The 18,139-nt window shown below is 35.5% G+C and overlaps 1 protein-coding gene across 1 annotated transcript in view; it reads right to left on the bottom strand.

The window, feature by feature from the left end:
* The window catches only part of LOC138332116 (squamous cell carcinoma antigen recognized by T-cells 3-like), a 43,506-nt gene that overhangs the window by 19,247 nt on the left and 6,120 nt on the right, over window positions 1-18,139 (bottom strand). The window contains 11 exon segments of the mRNA XM_069280086.1: window positions 550-680; window positions 1,145-1,254; window positions 1,397-1,452; window positions 1,810-1,872; window positions 4,019-4,111; window positions 5,486-5,639; window positions 6,124-6,279; window positions 8,332-8,456; window positions 8,971-9,076; window positions 9,452-9,636; window positions 15,276-15,380. Of these exon segments, the coding sequence (XP_069136187.1) occupies window positions 550-680; window positions 1,145-1,254; window positions 1,397-1,452; window positions 1,810-1,872; window positions 4,019-4,111; window positions 5,486-5,639; window positions 6,124-6,279; window positions 8,332-8,456; window positions 8,971-9,076; window positions 9,452-9,636; window positions 15,276-15,380 (1,284 nt within the window).

Raw genomic sequence — 18,139 nt, 5'->3', positions numbered from 1 at the left:
CTTCTCTCTCAAAGTTAAAACCTTCCCTCTTCTCTCTCAAAGTTAAAACCTACCCTCTTCTCTCTCAAAGTTAAAACCTACCCTCTTCTCTCTCAAAGTTAAAACCTACCCTCTTCTCTCTCAAAGTTAAAACCTTCCCTCTTCTCTCTCAAAGTTAAAACCTACCCTCTTCTCTCTCAAAGTTAAAACCTTTCTTCAAAGCTAACTACCTCTCTTCTCTCAAAGTTAAAACCTACCCTCTTCTCTCTCAAAGTTAAAACTACCCTCTTCTCTCTCAAAGTTAAAACCTCCCTCTATCTCTCTCTCTTTCAAAGTTAAAACCTACCCTCTTCTCTCTCAAAGTTAAAACCTACCCTCTTCTCTCTCAAAGTTAAAACCTACCCTCTTCTCTCTCAAAGTTAAAACCTTCCCTCTTCTCTCTCAAAGTTAAAACCTACCCTCTTCTCTCTCAAAGTTAAAACCTTCCCTCTTCTCTCTCCAAGTTAAAACCTACCCTCTTCTCTCTCAAAGTTAAAACCTACCCTATTCTCCTTCAAAGTTAAAACCTACCCTCTTCTCTCTCGAAATTTGTGTAAGCCTCCACTATGCTCTCAGGCCAATCTATGCTCTCAGGCCAATCTGTGACAGAGTTAAGCGCCCTTATCAGAAGTTTTCGGCAATGTTTGTTGTTTCCATACATTCTGAAATGAGACAATTTTTTTTTAAAAATATGTTGTTACAGTTTTGTTTCTATAAACCACAAAGTTGAATAGCATTGTTTCCTTGACAACAATTAATAATGGACCTTACACAATTAGATTATTTATTGCTAAATTTTGAACCAAGATTGGTTCATAAAACAATTTGTATTCATTAATACGAGAATGAAATATTATGTTCTTTATAAATAAATGAAATAAAATTGAAATTATTTACTTAACAGAATAAAAGTTATTGATCTTTTATTGAAGGTCTATAAAATATGACTTTCTATAGCTTGACATTTAATGATTGAACTTTCAAATTGGTAGATACATCGTTACTGTAGTGAATCATTTTATCTGACTAATTGTACCACATCCTTTCTTCATTGATAAACATGATGGGAATGCAAGTCAGAGTAAGCATTACGATGGGCACTCTTTTAGCATTATCATGATATTACCTCTCCATCTTGTAATACTCGAGCCACATGGTTGCCTCGTTGCCGTGTCCCTCTGTCATAATCCCACTCCACAACTCACGAGCCTTCGCCACATTTTTACAGAATTTTGCCTGCAGATTTACATATCAAACAGGTTCTTCAGAATGAAGGAATATCAGAAAGACAAGGTTCAAAGAATAGTTGATCACATAGTTTTTTTTTTGTTGCAATCAAAGATTTCATAAATACGTGAAAACTTCTATGTACACGTACCTCAATGTTTGCCCAGTACTGTCGTAGCGTTCCAAATGGATCTCCATCCTCATAATCTAGGTAAGAAATGTAGTGAATATTGGAACATTAAGTGGAAATCCTTTACATAAATAGTTTAGCAAAATATAAACAACAATAATTTAAGACCATCAAAGTTTTGCATGTGTTTGAAAATTTGGAATATAAAGTTAAGCACCATCCTAAGAAATCCCCGGTACAAAATTTTTATCAAAATTTGCGCAGTTATCAAACTCAGTTGCTAACACCAAATAGGCTTAGCTTATTTGCAGTATGGGTTCAACAAAAACAAAACATTACATTTAACATTTGTTAAAAGTAATCCATGAGCTTATTAATCAACAGAAAAAGAAAATTGGCCTGTATTCAAATCAGACTTATAATCAGTTACTTACTAGCCAAGTGTTCCACAGCTTTCTCCAGTGTTAGACGAAATAACTCCAAAGCTTCCTCGTGTTCTGGAAAGAAATGTAGGCGTGATTCAGATTATATAGAATAATTATAGTGAAAATTATAAATACAAGTCACTCTATAGGTTGTAGGTGAGAAAATCTGAGGGACCATGTTGTAAGGAAGTAGCATGGCAGATAGATGACATAAATGAATTATTGATCATGAAAATATTGAAATATTGAATATTTTAAAAGTGCTCTTAATCATTCAATTTTCCTGTCTTAAATTTAAATCACAAAACTTTTGGCCTACGTAAATAATCGTCAATTCCGCATTATAACTGTTGTTCTGATGTTTTAAATTTTTAAGTGAAAAGAGCATAATTATTGTGGTTATCAACCCCTGGATAGGAATAATAGAATCTTTTCCTACCAAGAGCGACAATAAAATCACAACCCGTGGGGTAATTCATGAACGTCCAAGCCGAGGCTTGCCGAGATAATAGCTTAAAAAGAAGCATTTCCACAGCAACATGAACCTGGTTCCGTCATCTGCATGTCAATATTGATGATGTCATCTACAATGTACGCTACAGTCACATTGCATGAAGTTGCGACGTCACGTAATTGTCTTCAGGTTCAAAAGGTTAGCGCGGACAATCTGTCATACCCTAGGGGTTGACAGAGAAATCTCCCACAGCTAGATCCGGAGAAAAATAAGTGAATTGTGGGAGAATCACAAATCTTACATGGATCTGTTACTTAAACAAAGAGGCTTCATTGATGGTAAGAAAAGAATCCTTTATCACTTAACAAATTTCAGAAGTATTTGCTTCAGTGTCTAGCTAACATTCAATAACGACCACTGAAGGGGAGACAGAAAAACGGTCACTATAGACAGGTTGCCTTTATAGACAGGTTGGGTCTTTCGTGCCAACCAACGAGCCAGTAAATAAAAACAGAATTGTATTAATACAAAACAGACCTGCTACTGGATGTTTATATATTTATTGCCATGCATTATTTAAGAAATAATTGTGTCAATATATTTCCGTGATTTGTGTTCGTTTTATTTTAATGCAATCGGAAATTTCGATCATAACAAAATCAACTCGTTTTGATACATAGTAGATTTTTTTCAGCTATGAACATAATCATTACCTAATTACTGACTTCACATGGCCTGGAATTATCTGTGAACGATTATTTTCAGACAATGCATGCGTGTAATATTTTTTTACAACACATTTTCGCTGGCAAGTCGTTTGTAATGTTTGTTGCCGTGTAACCAGTTTTGACGGATTATCCAAAGTCTTCCTCGGATTCATGAAAGAAATGTAGGCTGTGATTCAGTTTTCTCACAATAATTATAGTCTCAAAACTATTTATACAAGTCACTCTATAGGTTGTCCGGTTGAGACTATCTGAGTGGACCATTTGTAAGGAAGTAGCATGGCCAGACCGATGACATAAATGAATTATTGAATCTTGAAATTAGGTCGAAATATTGAATATTTTAAAAGTGCTCTTAATCATTTCAATTTTCCTGTCTTAAATTTAAAATCACAAAACTTTTGGCCTACGTAAATAATCGTCAATTCCGCTAAATTATAACTGTTGTTCTGATGTTTTAAAATTTTTAAGTGAACAAGAGCATAATTATTTCGTGGTTTATCAACACCTTGGATAGGAACTAATAGAATACTTTTCCTACCAAGAGCGACATGATAAAACACATTTAATAAACCCGTCGGGGGGTAATTCATGAACGTCCAAGCCGAGGCTTGCCGAGATAATAGCTTAAAAAGAAGCATTTCCACAGCAACATGAACCTGGTTCCGTCATCTGCATGTCAATATTGATGATGTCATCTACAATGTACGCCACAGTCACATTGCATGAAGTTGCGACGTCACGTAATTGTCTTCAGGTTCAAAAGGTTAGCGCGGACAATCTGTCATACCCTAGGGGTTGACAGAGAAATCTCCCACAGCTAGATCCGGAGAAAAATAAGTGAATTGTAGGAGAATCACAAAATCTTACATGGATCTGTTACTTAAACAAAGAGGCTTCATTGACAGTAAGAAAAGAATCCTTTATCACTTAACAAATTTCAGAAGTATTTGCTTCAGTGTCTAGCTAACATTCAATAACATCTGTTTTCAACAAACACTACAGAAGTATCAGGTACAGAGCCACATGGCCTACTGACCTTCGTCCCATTTGATCCGACGCCGGAGGTAGTCTATGTATGTACTCCATACCAACAGGTAGTCTGCCCCGGTGTTAAAACCAGACAGGAAGCCTGTTAAAGTTCTGTAAAAACAACCATTCAACAAATTAAAACCAGCATCTATATTTACTTGTCTATATAACAGTCATATACAGCGGTCGTTAAGATTGACTTATATCTTCTTGTCTATATGTAACATCAAAAATTGCAAAACATACAGAGTCAGTACAGACAATTACGACTTCGTCATTTGATCACGCAGATATGTACTCCAACAAACAGTATCTACTTGTCTATATTGTATAACAGTCAGATCAAATTACAGATATCTTACTTGTCTATATTGTATAACAGTCAGACCAAATTACAGATATCTTACTTGTCTATATTGTATAACAGTCAGATCAAATTACAGATATCTTACTTGTCTATATTGTATAACAGTCAGACCAAATTACAGATATCTTACTTGTCTATATTGTATAACAGTCAGATCAAATTACAGATATCTTACTTGTCTATATTGTATAACAGTCAGATCAAATTACAGATATCTTACTTGTCTATATTGTATAACAGTCAGACCAAATTACAGATATCTTACTTGTCTATATTGTATAACAGTCAGACCAAATTACAGATATCTTACTTGTCTATATTGTATAACAGTCAGATCAAATTACAGATATCTTACTTGTCTATATTGTATAACAGTCAGACCAAATTACAGATATCTTACTTGTCTATATTGTATAACAGTCAGACCAAATTACAGATATCTTACTTGTCTATATTGTATAACAGTCAGACCGAATTACAGATATCTTACTTGTCTATAGTGTAATTTTTTTTATCAATAAAGCTACATTACCAGTGAAAAGAAAACTTTAAATTATTTCAAAATGCAGAATTCAAGTCAAAGTCCTCAGGTTATTGAGAATACAAGTTAAAACAAACAAGTGTTATGACAAACAATAATTTGGTTGTCTCCTAATAACTTGAAATGTCAACCTCAATATTCCAGGGGTTACTATCAGTGTTGTTATACCAACCCCAGAAATATATCATAGCAAGGCTCTGTGGGTGGCACCAGATGAGGCAGATAGTTTGGTCATTTGATGTATTGAACAGAATCAAATAACGGTACGCTGTAGTTGACAGAGTGGCTTTAAAGTTGGGCTTCGCTTTCTCTGTAACCTTCAAAGGAAGTCTCTGCAGGCTGCTTGTGATTAGTCAGTTTTTTCTCCTAAACTGCCTTCAGTTTTGCTATGAAATATTCCTGGTGTGGATATAACAATAGTAAATAGTAACCCATGGAGTATTGAGGATAAAGAATTTATGCCATAACCTCAATATGGAATTGAACAGCTTATGGTTAGGAGGGAGAATGCCAGATATGGGTAATGATTCATGACCTAGACATATAAATGAACCACCTAACTAGACACTAAGGAACACTACCTTTGATTTTGTCATGAGGCTCCTGATATCGTTCCATAGCCAACATGTACTTATGCCAGAGTTTACCACACCAAGGACAGTTCCGTACTGACCGCTCATAAACAGGGAGTACCACCGACTTGACCCTCAGCTTCTCATCCTAAACAATAAACATTATAACATACTTCATATTAGTGACCTCTCACATGTATGTTTACATTTATATCTGTAGGTCAGTCATAATCATACCTGAGCCCAGTTTGACAAACATTCTTTAACTTATGACTTTCCATAGTATTTAAAGCATAACAGATTTTAAGAAAAGCTTTTTTAAGATTTCACCCCTTAAATTTTGCTATGCTTTCCTATGGGGAATTTGAAGTTTCAGAATCCCTTAAAGTTAAGGAATACTCATGAAACTGGACCCTGAAATAATAAATGAAATATAATGACTTATAAACCAGTTTATCTAAATAAACTTTACAAAAGAGGTTCAGATTGAATCTAGTGTCCTGTTACACGATTAGTGTATAAACACAACATATATCGGGTACGCACAAAGGAGACATTTTATTAATGAGTTGATAACAATCTCCATGTATGATATAAGGAAATTGATATTAGTATAAAGCAAAGTAACAAACCAAATATTTAGTATATTGTATCCAGAGATCTGAGTCGAGACTGTTCTCTTGTAAAGCCCGCTCAAACATGCACTGTATCCGGCTTGGGTTTCCCTCCTTTATTTCGAAGTCTATATACGTCTTGTATTGTGTTAGCCTTGGTGGCTCACCAGCTTCCTGTAACATCACAACATCAATCCAAACCATAAATCATTCACTCTATATTGAATTTCACTTTAAGGGATTTGATTAATCCTAAAAGTCCTTTAATAAGCTCACTAAAATGTGAACGTAACTATTGGGAATATTCCATTTGTGACAAAATATCATCTTGCATTTTAAATTAATAATACTGTACTTTTTGTGGGCATAGGTTTACTTTTACTATGAATAAAAGCATTCTATAGATGCGAGTCAATTTACAAAAGGTTTAAAAATAATGATTCAGTCACATCATTGGTCCACATCCATATATGGGACAAAGAGTTAGGTATGTGCATACTTTTATTATAACAGTATTTTGGTTGTGTGTCAATTTACAATAGGTTATAGATGCTCCACTGTTGACAAATGGTATTTTTTCTCTATCAAAAATAAAGGCAGACAAATAAGTATTTTTCTTCACTTACACTGTTAAAATGTTTGACCATATAATTTTACCTCAAGATAAAACTATTAAAAATAATTAATTAAATTCTGTGGCATTTTGTTCTATCTGGAATGAAGTTCTCATTACACATGTTTTGTGCTAATCTAATAGACATATATACAGTGGACCTGCGATAATCCGGACGCAGATAGTCTGGAAAACTCACAATCCGGACGGAAATGTCAGGGAACAGATTTCTGTAACGTTACTTGTACTCACTATTCTGGAATTCGGATTCCGAATCCGGAACTCCATTTTGGGAACAGAATGTTATTTTTGTTAATAAATTCCTGCAATAATCCCGACAATTTGTTGTCGCCACGTGCAAAGAAAATCCAAGGCCAGCTACAGTCATATGTAAAATACACACTACCAAATGACACTGGTGTGTGTGTGTTGCCATAACGACGGCTGCCAGGTCAAAGCCACAGGCGTTTACCTGAACAACTTTCACAAGGGTACATGCAGTCATGTAACGGTTCACTGGTTTTCTATAAGAGATCAAACTTCAGTGTTGTAATTAAGATACGCAATATATTTGTAGCCACACATTTTTAAACATGCAGTATGCTGTAAATCAATCTGATACTATATGCTCCCATCAGAGCGTAATCGAAGATCTGATTTAAATCAGATTGACTGTAGATACCTTACTGGAATCGCATACATATCGCTCTGAGTTTCGGATACACTAAAGTGAGATAATACTCACAAAATTAAGAAGTATTTTAAATGTATGTGAATCTATTCAAATTAATCGTCTATGGTATTTGATAAAAAGGCTACGGCACATGCCATTTACACATGTGTGACATTGTGCACGAAGTTAGACGTGAACGGGCGCGTGGTTGTTACACACGTCTATAAGTCAGAAAGCAAAGACTTGTGGAAATGGTCAATAAAAACACACAATATACAAAATAATAATTACATTAGTTCTTATAATGTTCACAACTATTTGTTATCATAGTTCTTTTATGCTAAGAAGGTAGATGATATTGATCCTTGGTTAGGCATTTTGAAACATAATTTGCCGTATGACAGATCAAGAGTGAGATACTTAGCTATATGCATACATAGTACACAATTAACGATGGCTTTCCGTTTTGTATTTTGAAAAAGAAATACGTTTATTTAATATTCCTAACATAATAATATAAAAAAACACCTATAAAACATAACAAACAAAGTATTTTTTGTAATGCATGTATATTACATAAAAACCTATCATCGATTACAAGGAAAAGGGGAGTAACTCTTATGTGACAATTTAATTGACTACGAACACAGACTTCGGCACTCCCGAAAACTCGTAATCTGGACGGTTTAGGCTGGAAACGAAGGTTTTCAGATTATCGAGGGGCCACTGTATATATGATTAAACACCAAATATTGTTCAAATGGTGAGTATCCTTTATGCTCTGTTGGCGGTGGAGCATCTTTAAAGAGAAGAGTCTAACTATCATGATTCTGTCGTATTATTTGGTCCACATCCATATATAGGGTGAGGATCTATATGTATCAATATCCAGGAGCTGATTGACAACAAAAGACACACAAGGATCTCCATGGTTACTCACCAGAGCTTCCTCCAGAGCTTTAATTTTGTCCAGACTGGTACAAGCTTTTTTGTATGTCTGTTCTGTGTAGTTGTCTAGATCTTCCTGTAGCCAGTCTTTGTATTCACAGTATGTCTCTTTCATATCTAAAACAAAAGACATGAAATGGTCACCAGTCAAATTCATACCTAGTCTGCTTTCTTTTATATGGTTTGACTGGTTGGACCTAGTTGTTCATTTTTGAATATAATGTTAAATCTGGTGATTAATTTATTTTCAGACAAGCCTTGACAAAGAAATCATATCTCGTATCAAAATCTGCAGTTCCATCAAGATTTATACTTGAATAATTACTTTTATAAATGGTCCAACCAGTTCAACTGGATCAATTAAAATGGCCCTAGTAAATTACCAGAATGTACCAACATTCCAAGGGAGATAACCCAGGGGAGATAATCCCGTGAAGGGTGATTATCTATTATAATTATCTATTGTAGTAAATGAAATTTAAACAAACGCTAGTCGCGTTGTATTAAAAAAGGATCTTTATTGGTTAATCTTCAATGGTCATTTAGACAAAGAAAACTTTCCCATTTGGTATTGTATAATAATGACATTAAAGTTTATTTATACAAAACTTCCACCCTTCCAACATCTTACCAAACAAAGGTATGGAGAGTTGTCGTTTAAACAGTGTGTTGACTCTTTGGTGCTGTGACTTAAAAGCTTCCTCCTGCTCAGGTGTAGCGACTTGGCCTGGCTGTGGCTACAAGATAGTTAAATACTGTAAATATAGGATTTTCTTTCTGTGGACAGGTACTGAGGTATCTTATAGTACAACTGGTCATCTTATTTCAGTCTCATTTTTCTAGTCATTACTTAGCTGTAAGTGTTAGACTATGCACTGATATATATCTCTGGATATTGGAAAATCTTAATCAATACAATACGTATTCCCAATACATTGCAACAATGCACAATATATACTGATGATACAATGGGGCATATAGAGAACCTTAAAGCCCTGTAGAATTCAATATAATGATATTTAATTGAAACCCAGCTAGAACACCAAAATTTACGGTAAGTTTCACACAGTATACTGATACAGCCCTATAAAACACCACATGATGACATTTACCAGTAAGCCAGCTAGAATAGCATTCTCAAACTCCCGGTAGGCTTCCCAAAGATAGGCCCCTCTAGTGACATGAAGTCCAGCAGCTGTCAGTGCTCGCTCAGCCACAGCACGTATGCGGTCAACTCCACCCTTCAAGCCCATACCTCCAATAGAATATTGGACATACTCTAGCCAGATCTGTACAGCTGTAAAACAGAATCATACAACATAACCAGATCTGTACAGCTGTAAAACAGAATCATACAACATAACCAGATCTATACAGATGTAAACAGAATCATACAACATAACCAGATCTGTACAGCTGTAAACAGAATCATACAACATAACCAGATCTGTACAAAACAGAATCATACAACATAACCAGATCTGTACAGCTGTAAACAGAATCATACAACATAACCAGATCTGTACAGCTGTAAACAGAATCATACAACATAACCAGATCTGTACAGCTGTAAACAGAATCATACAACATAACCAGATCTGTACAGCTGTAAACAGAATCATACAACATAACCAGATCTGTACAGCTGTAAACAGAATCATACAACATAACCAGATCTGTACAGCTGTAAACAGAATCATACAACATAACCAGATCTGTACAGCTGTAAACAGAATCATACAACATAACCAGATCTATACAGATGTAAACAGAATCATACAACATAACCAGATCTGTACAGCTGTAAACAGAATCATACAACATAACCAGATCTGTACAGCTGTAAACAGAATCATACAACATAACCAGATCTGTACAGCTGTAAAACAGAATCATACAACATAACCAGATCTGTACAGCTGTAAACAGAATCATACAACATAACCAGATCTGTACAGCTGTAAACAGAATCATACAACATAACCAGATCTGTACAGCTGTAAACAGAATCATACAACATAACCAGATCTGTACAGCTGTAAACAGAATCATACAACATAACCAGATCTGTACAGCTGTAAAACAGAATCATACAACATAACCAGATCTGTACAGCTGTAAACAGAATCATACAACATAACCAGATCTGTACAGCTGTAAACAGAATCATACAACATAACCAGATCTGTACAGCTGTAAACAGAATCATACAACATAACCAGATCTGTACAGCTGTAAACAGAATCATACAACATAACCAGATCTGTACAGCTGTAAACAGAATCATACAACATAACCAGATCTGTACAGCTGTAAACAGAATCATACAACATAACCAGATCTGTACAGCTGTAAAACAGAATCATACAACATAACCAGATCTGTACAGCTGTAAACAGAATCATACAACATAACCAGATCTGTACAGCTGTAAACAGAATCATACAACATAACCAGATCTGTACAGCTGTAAACAGAATCATACAACATAACCAGATCTGTACAGCTGTAAACAGAATCATACAACATAACCAGATCTGTACAGCTGTAAACAGAATCATACAACATAACCAGATCTGTACAGCTGTAAACAGAATCATACAACATAACCAGATCTGTACAGCTGTAAAACAGAATCATACAACATAACCAGATCTGTACAGCTGTAAAACAGAATCATACAACATAACCAGATCTGTACAGCTGTAAACAGAATCATACAACATAACCAGATCTGTACAGCTGTAAACAGAATCATACAACATAACCAGATCTGTACAGCTGTAAACAGAATCATACAACATAACCAGATCTGTACAGCTGTAAACAGAATCATACAACATAACCAGATCTGTACAGCTGTAAACAGAATCATACAACATAACCAGATCTGTACAGCTGTAAAACAGAATCATACAACATAACCAGATCTGTACAGCTGTAAACAGAATCATACAACATAACCAGATCTGTACAGCTGTAAAACAGAATCATACAACATAACCAGATCTGTACAGCTGTAAAACAGAATCATACAACATAACCAGATCTGTACCGCTGTAAACAGGATCATACAACATAACCAGATCTGTACAGCTGTAAACAGAATCATACAACATAACCAGATCTGTACCACTGTAAAACAGAATCATACAACATAACCAGATCTGTACAGCTGTAAACAGGATCATACAACATAACCAGATCTGTACAGCTGTAAAACAGAATCATACAACATAACCAGATCTGTACAGCTGTAAACAGAATCATACAACATAACCAGATCTGTACAGCTGTAAAACAGAATCATACAACATAACCAGATCTGTACAGCTGTAAACAGAATCATACAACATAACCAGATCTGTACAGCTGTAAACAGAATCATACAACATAACCAGATCTGTACAGCTGTAAAACAGAATCATACAACATAACCAGATCTGTACAGCTGTAAACAGAATCATACAACATAACCAGATCTGTACAGCTGTAAACAGAATCATACAACATAACCAGATCTGTACAGCTGTAAAACAGAATCATACAACATAACCAGATCTGTACAGCTGTAAACAGAATCATACAACATAACCAGATCTGTACAGCTGTAAACAGAATCATACAACATAACCAGATCTGTACAGCTGTAAACAGAATCATACAACATAACCAGATCTGTACAGCTGTAAACAGAATCATACAACATAACCAGATCTGTACAGCTGTAAACAGAATCATACAACATAACCAGATCTGTAACAGCTGTAAAACAGAATCATACAACATAACCAGATCTGTACAGCTGTAAAACAGAATCATACAACATAACCAGATCTGTACAGCTGTAAACAGAATCATACAACATAACCAGATCTGTACAGCTGTAAACAGAATCATACAACATAACCAGATCTGTACAGCTGTAAACAGAATCATACAACATAACCAGATCTGTACAGCTGTAAACAGATACTACATCATAACCAGATCTGTACAGCTGTAAAACAGAATCATACAACATAACCAGATCTGTACAGCTGTAAAACAGGATCATACAACATAACCAGATCTGTACAGCTGTAAACAGAATCATACAACATAACCAGATCTGTACAGCTGTAAAACAGAATCATACAACATAACCAGATCTGTACAGCTGTAAACAGAATCATACAACATAACCAGATCTGTACAGCTGTAAAACAGAATCATACAACATAACCAGATCTGTACAGCTGTAAACAGAATCATACAACATAACCAGATCTGTACAGCTGTAAAACAGAATCATACAACATAACCAGATCTGTACAGCTGTAAACAGAATCATACAACATAACCAGATCTGTACAGCTGTAAACAGAATCATACAACATAACCAGATCTGTACAGCTGTAAACAGAATCATACAACATAACCAGATCTGTACAGCTGTAAAACAGAATCATACAACATAACCAGATCTGTACAGCTGTAAACAGAATCATACAACATAACCAGATCTGTACAGCTGTAAACAGAATCATACAACATAACCAGATCTGTACAGCTGTAAACAGAATCATACAACATAACCAGATCTGTACAGCTGTAAACAGAATCATACAACATAACCAGATCTGTACAGCTGTAAACAGAATCATACAACATAACCAGATCTGTACAGCTGTAAACAGAATCATACAACATAACCAGATTGTACAGCTGTAAACAGAATCATACAACATAACCAGATCTGTACAGCTGTAAACAGAATCATACAACATAACCAGATCTGTACAGCTGTAAACAGAATCATACAACATAACCAGATCTGTACAGCTGTAAACAGAATCATACAACATAACCAGATCTGTACAGCTGTAAACAGAATCATACAACATAACCAGATCTGTACAGCTGTAAACAGAATCATACAACATAACCAGATCTGTACAGCTGTAAACAGAATCATACAACATAACCAGATCTGTACAGCTGTAAACAGAATCATACAACATAACCAGATCTGTACAGCTGTAAACAGAATCATACAACATAACCAGATCTGTACAGCTGTAAACAGAATCATACAACATAACCAGATCTGTACAGCTGTAAACAGAATCATACAACATAACCAGATCTGTACAGCTGTAAACAGAATCATACAACATAACCAGATCTGTACAGCTGTAAACAGAATCATACAACATAACCAGATCTGTACAGCTGTAAACAGAATCATACAACATAACCAGATCTGTACAGCTGTAAACAGAATCATACAACATAACCAGATCTGTACAGCTGTAAACAGAATCATACAACATAACCAGATCTGTACAGCTGTAAACAGAATCATACAACATAACCAGATCTGTACAGCTGTAAACAGAATCATACAACATAACCAGATCTGTACAGTGTAAACAGAATCATACAACATAACCAGATCTGTACAGCTGTAAACAGATCATACAACATAACCAGATCTGTACAGCTGTAAACAGAATCATACAACATAACCAGATCTGTACAGCTGTAAACAGAATCATACAACATAACCAGATCTGTACAGCTGTAAACAGGATCATACAACATAACCAGATCTGTACAGCTGTAAAACAGAATCATACAACATAACCAGATCTGTACAGCTGTAAACAGAATCATACAACATAACCAGATCTGTACAGCTGTAAAACAGAATCATACAACATAACCAGATCTGTACAGCTGTAAACAGAATCATACAACATAACCAGATCTGTACAGCTGTAAACAGAATCATACAACATAACCAGATCTGTACAGCTGTAAACAGAATCATACAACATAACCAGATCTGTACAGCTGTAAACAGAATCATACAACATAACCAGATCTGTACAGCTGTAAACAGAATCATACAACATAACCAGATCTGTACAGCTGTAAACAGAATCATACAACATGACCAGATCTGTACAGCTGTAAACAGAATCATACAACATAACCAGATCTGTACAGCTGTAAACAGATACTACAACATAACCAGATCTGTACAGATGTAAACAGAATCATACAACATAACCAGATCTGTACAGCTGTAAACAGAATCATACAACATAACCAGATCTGTACAGCTGTAAACAGATACTACATCATAAACAGATCTGTAAAGCCGTAAACAGAACTATACAATTATATGATACATGTACATCAAGGTCTTCACATTATCTTGTATTGCTGCAAACACATCAAATTGAAGGGCAGAAAAAATTAATAAGATTGAGAATTGGAGGGAAATATAACCAGAAACAAATAAACAATATAGATGATGTTTAGACTGATCAATGTATTTAATTTTAGGTATATTTGTGTTCCAAAACTGACTCATTATCACACTATTATCAAACCAACAATATACATTCCACATTTAGTTAAACAATTGACATACTTCCTGAATCAATCGAGGTATTGAAAGACACATTTTTTAATTTCCATGTAAAGCATATTATAAGGAATTTAATGTAAAAATATGTGAGCTTTATACACTAGGAACCAACCTGATTAAAATACATATTCTTATCATCACTACGATTGATAAGAGGATCTGACAACATCCCATTTGGGGTCATGTTCTGGTGACCTTTGCAAATGGCTTAATAAATTGCTGTCACCAGAATCTTGAGCAGGGACAAAACAGTTTGAAAACACTGTCAGAATTATTTTTGCGTATTTAGTCATCTCGCCCAAAGAGCACAACAAAGCTTAATGTATATGTACACTGGAACGAAAAACGGCATTGGCAATCAATGTAGCAAGGTGTAGAAAATGTATGTGATCTGAAGTACAGGTGATATAAAGGTCATACGAACATGACCCTTTATGGGATATTGTCAGATCCTCTATTTAATGAAGTGGTTATATAAGGATGTGTATTTCAATCAGATTGACTAGGAACCTTACAGAGATAGTCTTTCACTGCCCTCTCAAACAACTGTTCAAGTTTACTTCTCTCCGTCTCCTCTGTGGCCAGGGGTATCTCATCTCGTAACCAATCCAGCCATAGCTCTGTAACACATAACAATGCTTATTGGAGTAACCATAGGAATGACAACAGGAGGTACATTCCCATGACAACTGAAGATAGTTGTACATGTACTACAAAAGTAACAAGGAGACACAAAGCGTGGCATTATCCCCCATGTCCCCCAGTTGGTATAAAAACCCAAATACATCAAGGTCAATGTAACAATTATTCAAGTATAACTTTAAATGTATGCGAGTATTGTAAAACTGGAAACAAACAGGTAGCAGAAAGAAACTGTAATTTGGTATTTTTGACAGAGTTTCCATTGTAACATAAAAAATTCCAAAAATTGAAGGTCCACAACAACTAGGGCACTTGTGAGGGTATTATACAGAAAGTTTCATGGAGCTGTGTTGAATGGGTTTTCAATTATAGCCCGAATACAAGAGGAAACAGTAATTTGGTATTTGTGACTAAGTTTACATGATAACAGAAAATACACCGAACATGGAAGGTCCGCAATAACAAAAGGCACAACTAGAGCATTTGTCTGATATATTCGGAAAATTTCCTGAAGCTGCCTTGGAACGGTTTTGGTGTTATAGTCCAGAAACAAAAGGAAACAGTAATTAAGTAATTTTGACTAAATTGCCATGGTTACAGAAAAAATTCCCAAAATGGGAGGTCTGCGATAGCAAAAGGAAAAACTAGGGCTCTTGTCTGATATATACAGAAAGTTTCATGGAGCTTCGTCGAACGGTTTTGGAGTTATAATCCGGAAACAAAAGAAAACAATAATTTGGTACTTTTCCATGGTAACAGAAAACATGACAAAAAAGGAAGGTCCGCAATAGCAAAATACACAACTAGGGCACTTGTTTGATGTTCAAAGAACATATGAAGAAAACAATGATATAGGCAAGTTTGGTATACAATTGCAATTACTTCAATTTCAAGATACATAAACAACATGGGTGAAGTATGACTAACCATGAATTAGTCCCATCTTCCAGTGATTTTTGTGATATAACAATTACTGGAAGGGGGACTAATCAACAGTTAATTTTGCTTTACCCTCAAGATATCTCAAAACCACCATACTGTTATGAAATTGACAAGTGAATATGTTTCTTCGTCTGGAACTCCAGCTTTCCTCCACAACTATACAATTTCAATAAGTACAAAATAAAATTTCTGTAATCAGCTAAATATTCAAATCATCTGTACAGTAAAACCTTCTTTTAATCACTTAATATAATAAATTACAAATCACTCTAGAAAGGACTGATTATATCATAAATTTAAATTTTGGTTACTGTGTGGCAATATGTAGATTATGTACAAGTAATTTGTTTGGCTTAGAGGAAAACAGAGACAATTTCATAGAGATAATAAGATTTTCTGAAAGCAGTACGGTAACAGAAACAGCCTATGTACTCTCATCCGGTACCTTCTGTTACCAGTACAGTAACAGAAACAGCCTATGTACTCTCATCAGGTACCTTCTGTTACCAGTACAGTAACAGAAACAGCCTATGTACTCTCATCAGGTACCTTCTGTTACCAGTACAGTAACAGAAACAGCCTATGTACTCTCATCAGGTACCTTCTGTTACCAGTACAGTAACAGAAACAGTCTATGTACTCTCATCAGGTACCTTCTGTTACCAGTACAGTAACAGAAACAGCCTATGTACTCTCATCCGGTACCTTCTGTTACCAGTACAGTAACAGAAACAGCCTATGTACTCTCATCCAGTACCTTCTGTTACCAGTACAGTAACAGAAACAGCCTATGTACTCTCATCCAGTACCTTTCTGTTACCAGTACAGTAACAGAAACAGCCTATGTACTCTCATCCAGTACTTTCTGTTACCAGTACAGTAACAGAAACAGAAACACCTATGTACTCTCATCCAGTACCTTCTGTTACCAGTACAGTAACAGAAACAGTCTATGTACTCTCATCCAGTACTTTCTGTTACCAGTACAGTAACAGAAACAGCCTATGTACTCTCATCCAGTACTTTATGTTACCAGTACAGTAACAGAAACAGTCTATGTACTCTCATCCAGTACTTTCTGTTACCAGTACAGTAACAGAAACAGCCTATGTACTCTCATCCGGTACCTTCTGTTACCAGTACAGTAACAGAAACAGCCTATGTACTCTCATCCGGTACTTTCTGTTACCAGTACAGTAACAGAAACAGCCTATGTACTCTCATCAGGTACCTTCTGTTACCAGTACAGTAACAGAAACAGCCTATGTACTCTCATCAGGTACCTTCTGTTACCAGTACAGTAACAGAAACAGCCTATGTACTCTCATCAGGTACCTTCTGTTACCAGTACAGTAACAGAAACAGCCTATGTACTCTCATCAGGTACCTTCTGTTACCAGTACAGTAACAGAAACAGCCTATGTACTCTCATCAGGTACCTTCTGTTACCAGTACAGTAACAGAAACAGCATATGTACTCTCATCAGGTACCTTCTGTTACCAGTACAGTAACAGAAACAGCCTATGTACTCTCATCAGGTACCTTCTGTTACCAGTACAGTAACAGAAACAGCCTATGTACTCTCATCAGGTACCTTCTGTTACCAGTACAGTAACAGAAACAGCCTATGTACTCTCATCAGGTACCTTCTGTTACCAGTACAGTAACAGAAACAGCCTATGTACTCTCATCAGGTACCTTCTGTTACCCGTACAGTAACAGAAACAGCCTATGTACTCTCATCAGGTACCTTCTGTTACCAGTACAGTAACAGAAACAGCCTATGTACTCTCA

The sequence above is a fragment of the Argopecten irradians genome, chromosome 9 (assembly GCF_041381155.1).
Source record: "Argopecten irradians isolate NY chromosome 9, Ai_NY, whole genome shotgun sequence".
In the NCBI taxonomy this organism is placed as follows: Eukaryota; Metazoa; Mollusca; class Bivalvia; order Pectinida; family Pectinidae; genus Argopecten; species Argopecten irradians.
This window is presented reverse-complemented; position numbering and strand designations above follow the sequence as displayed.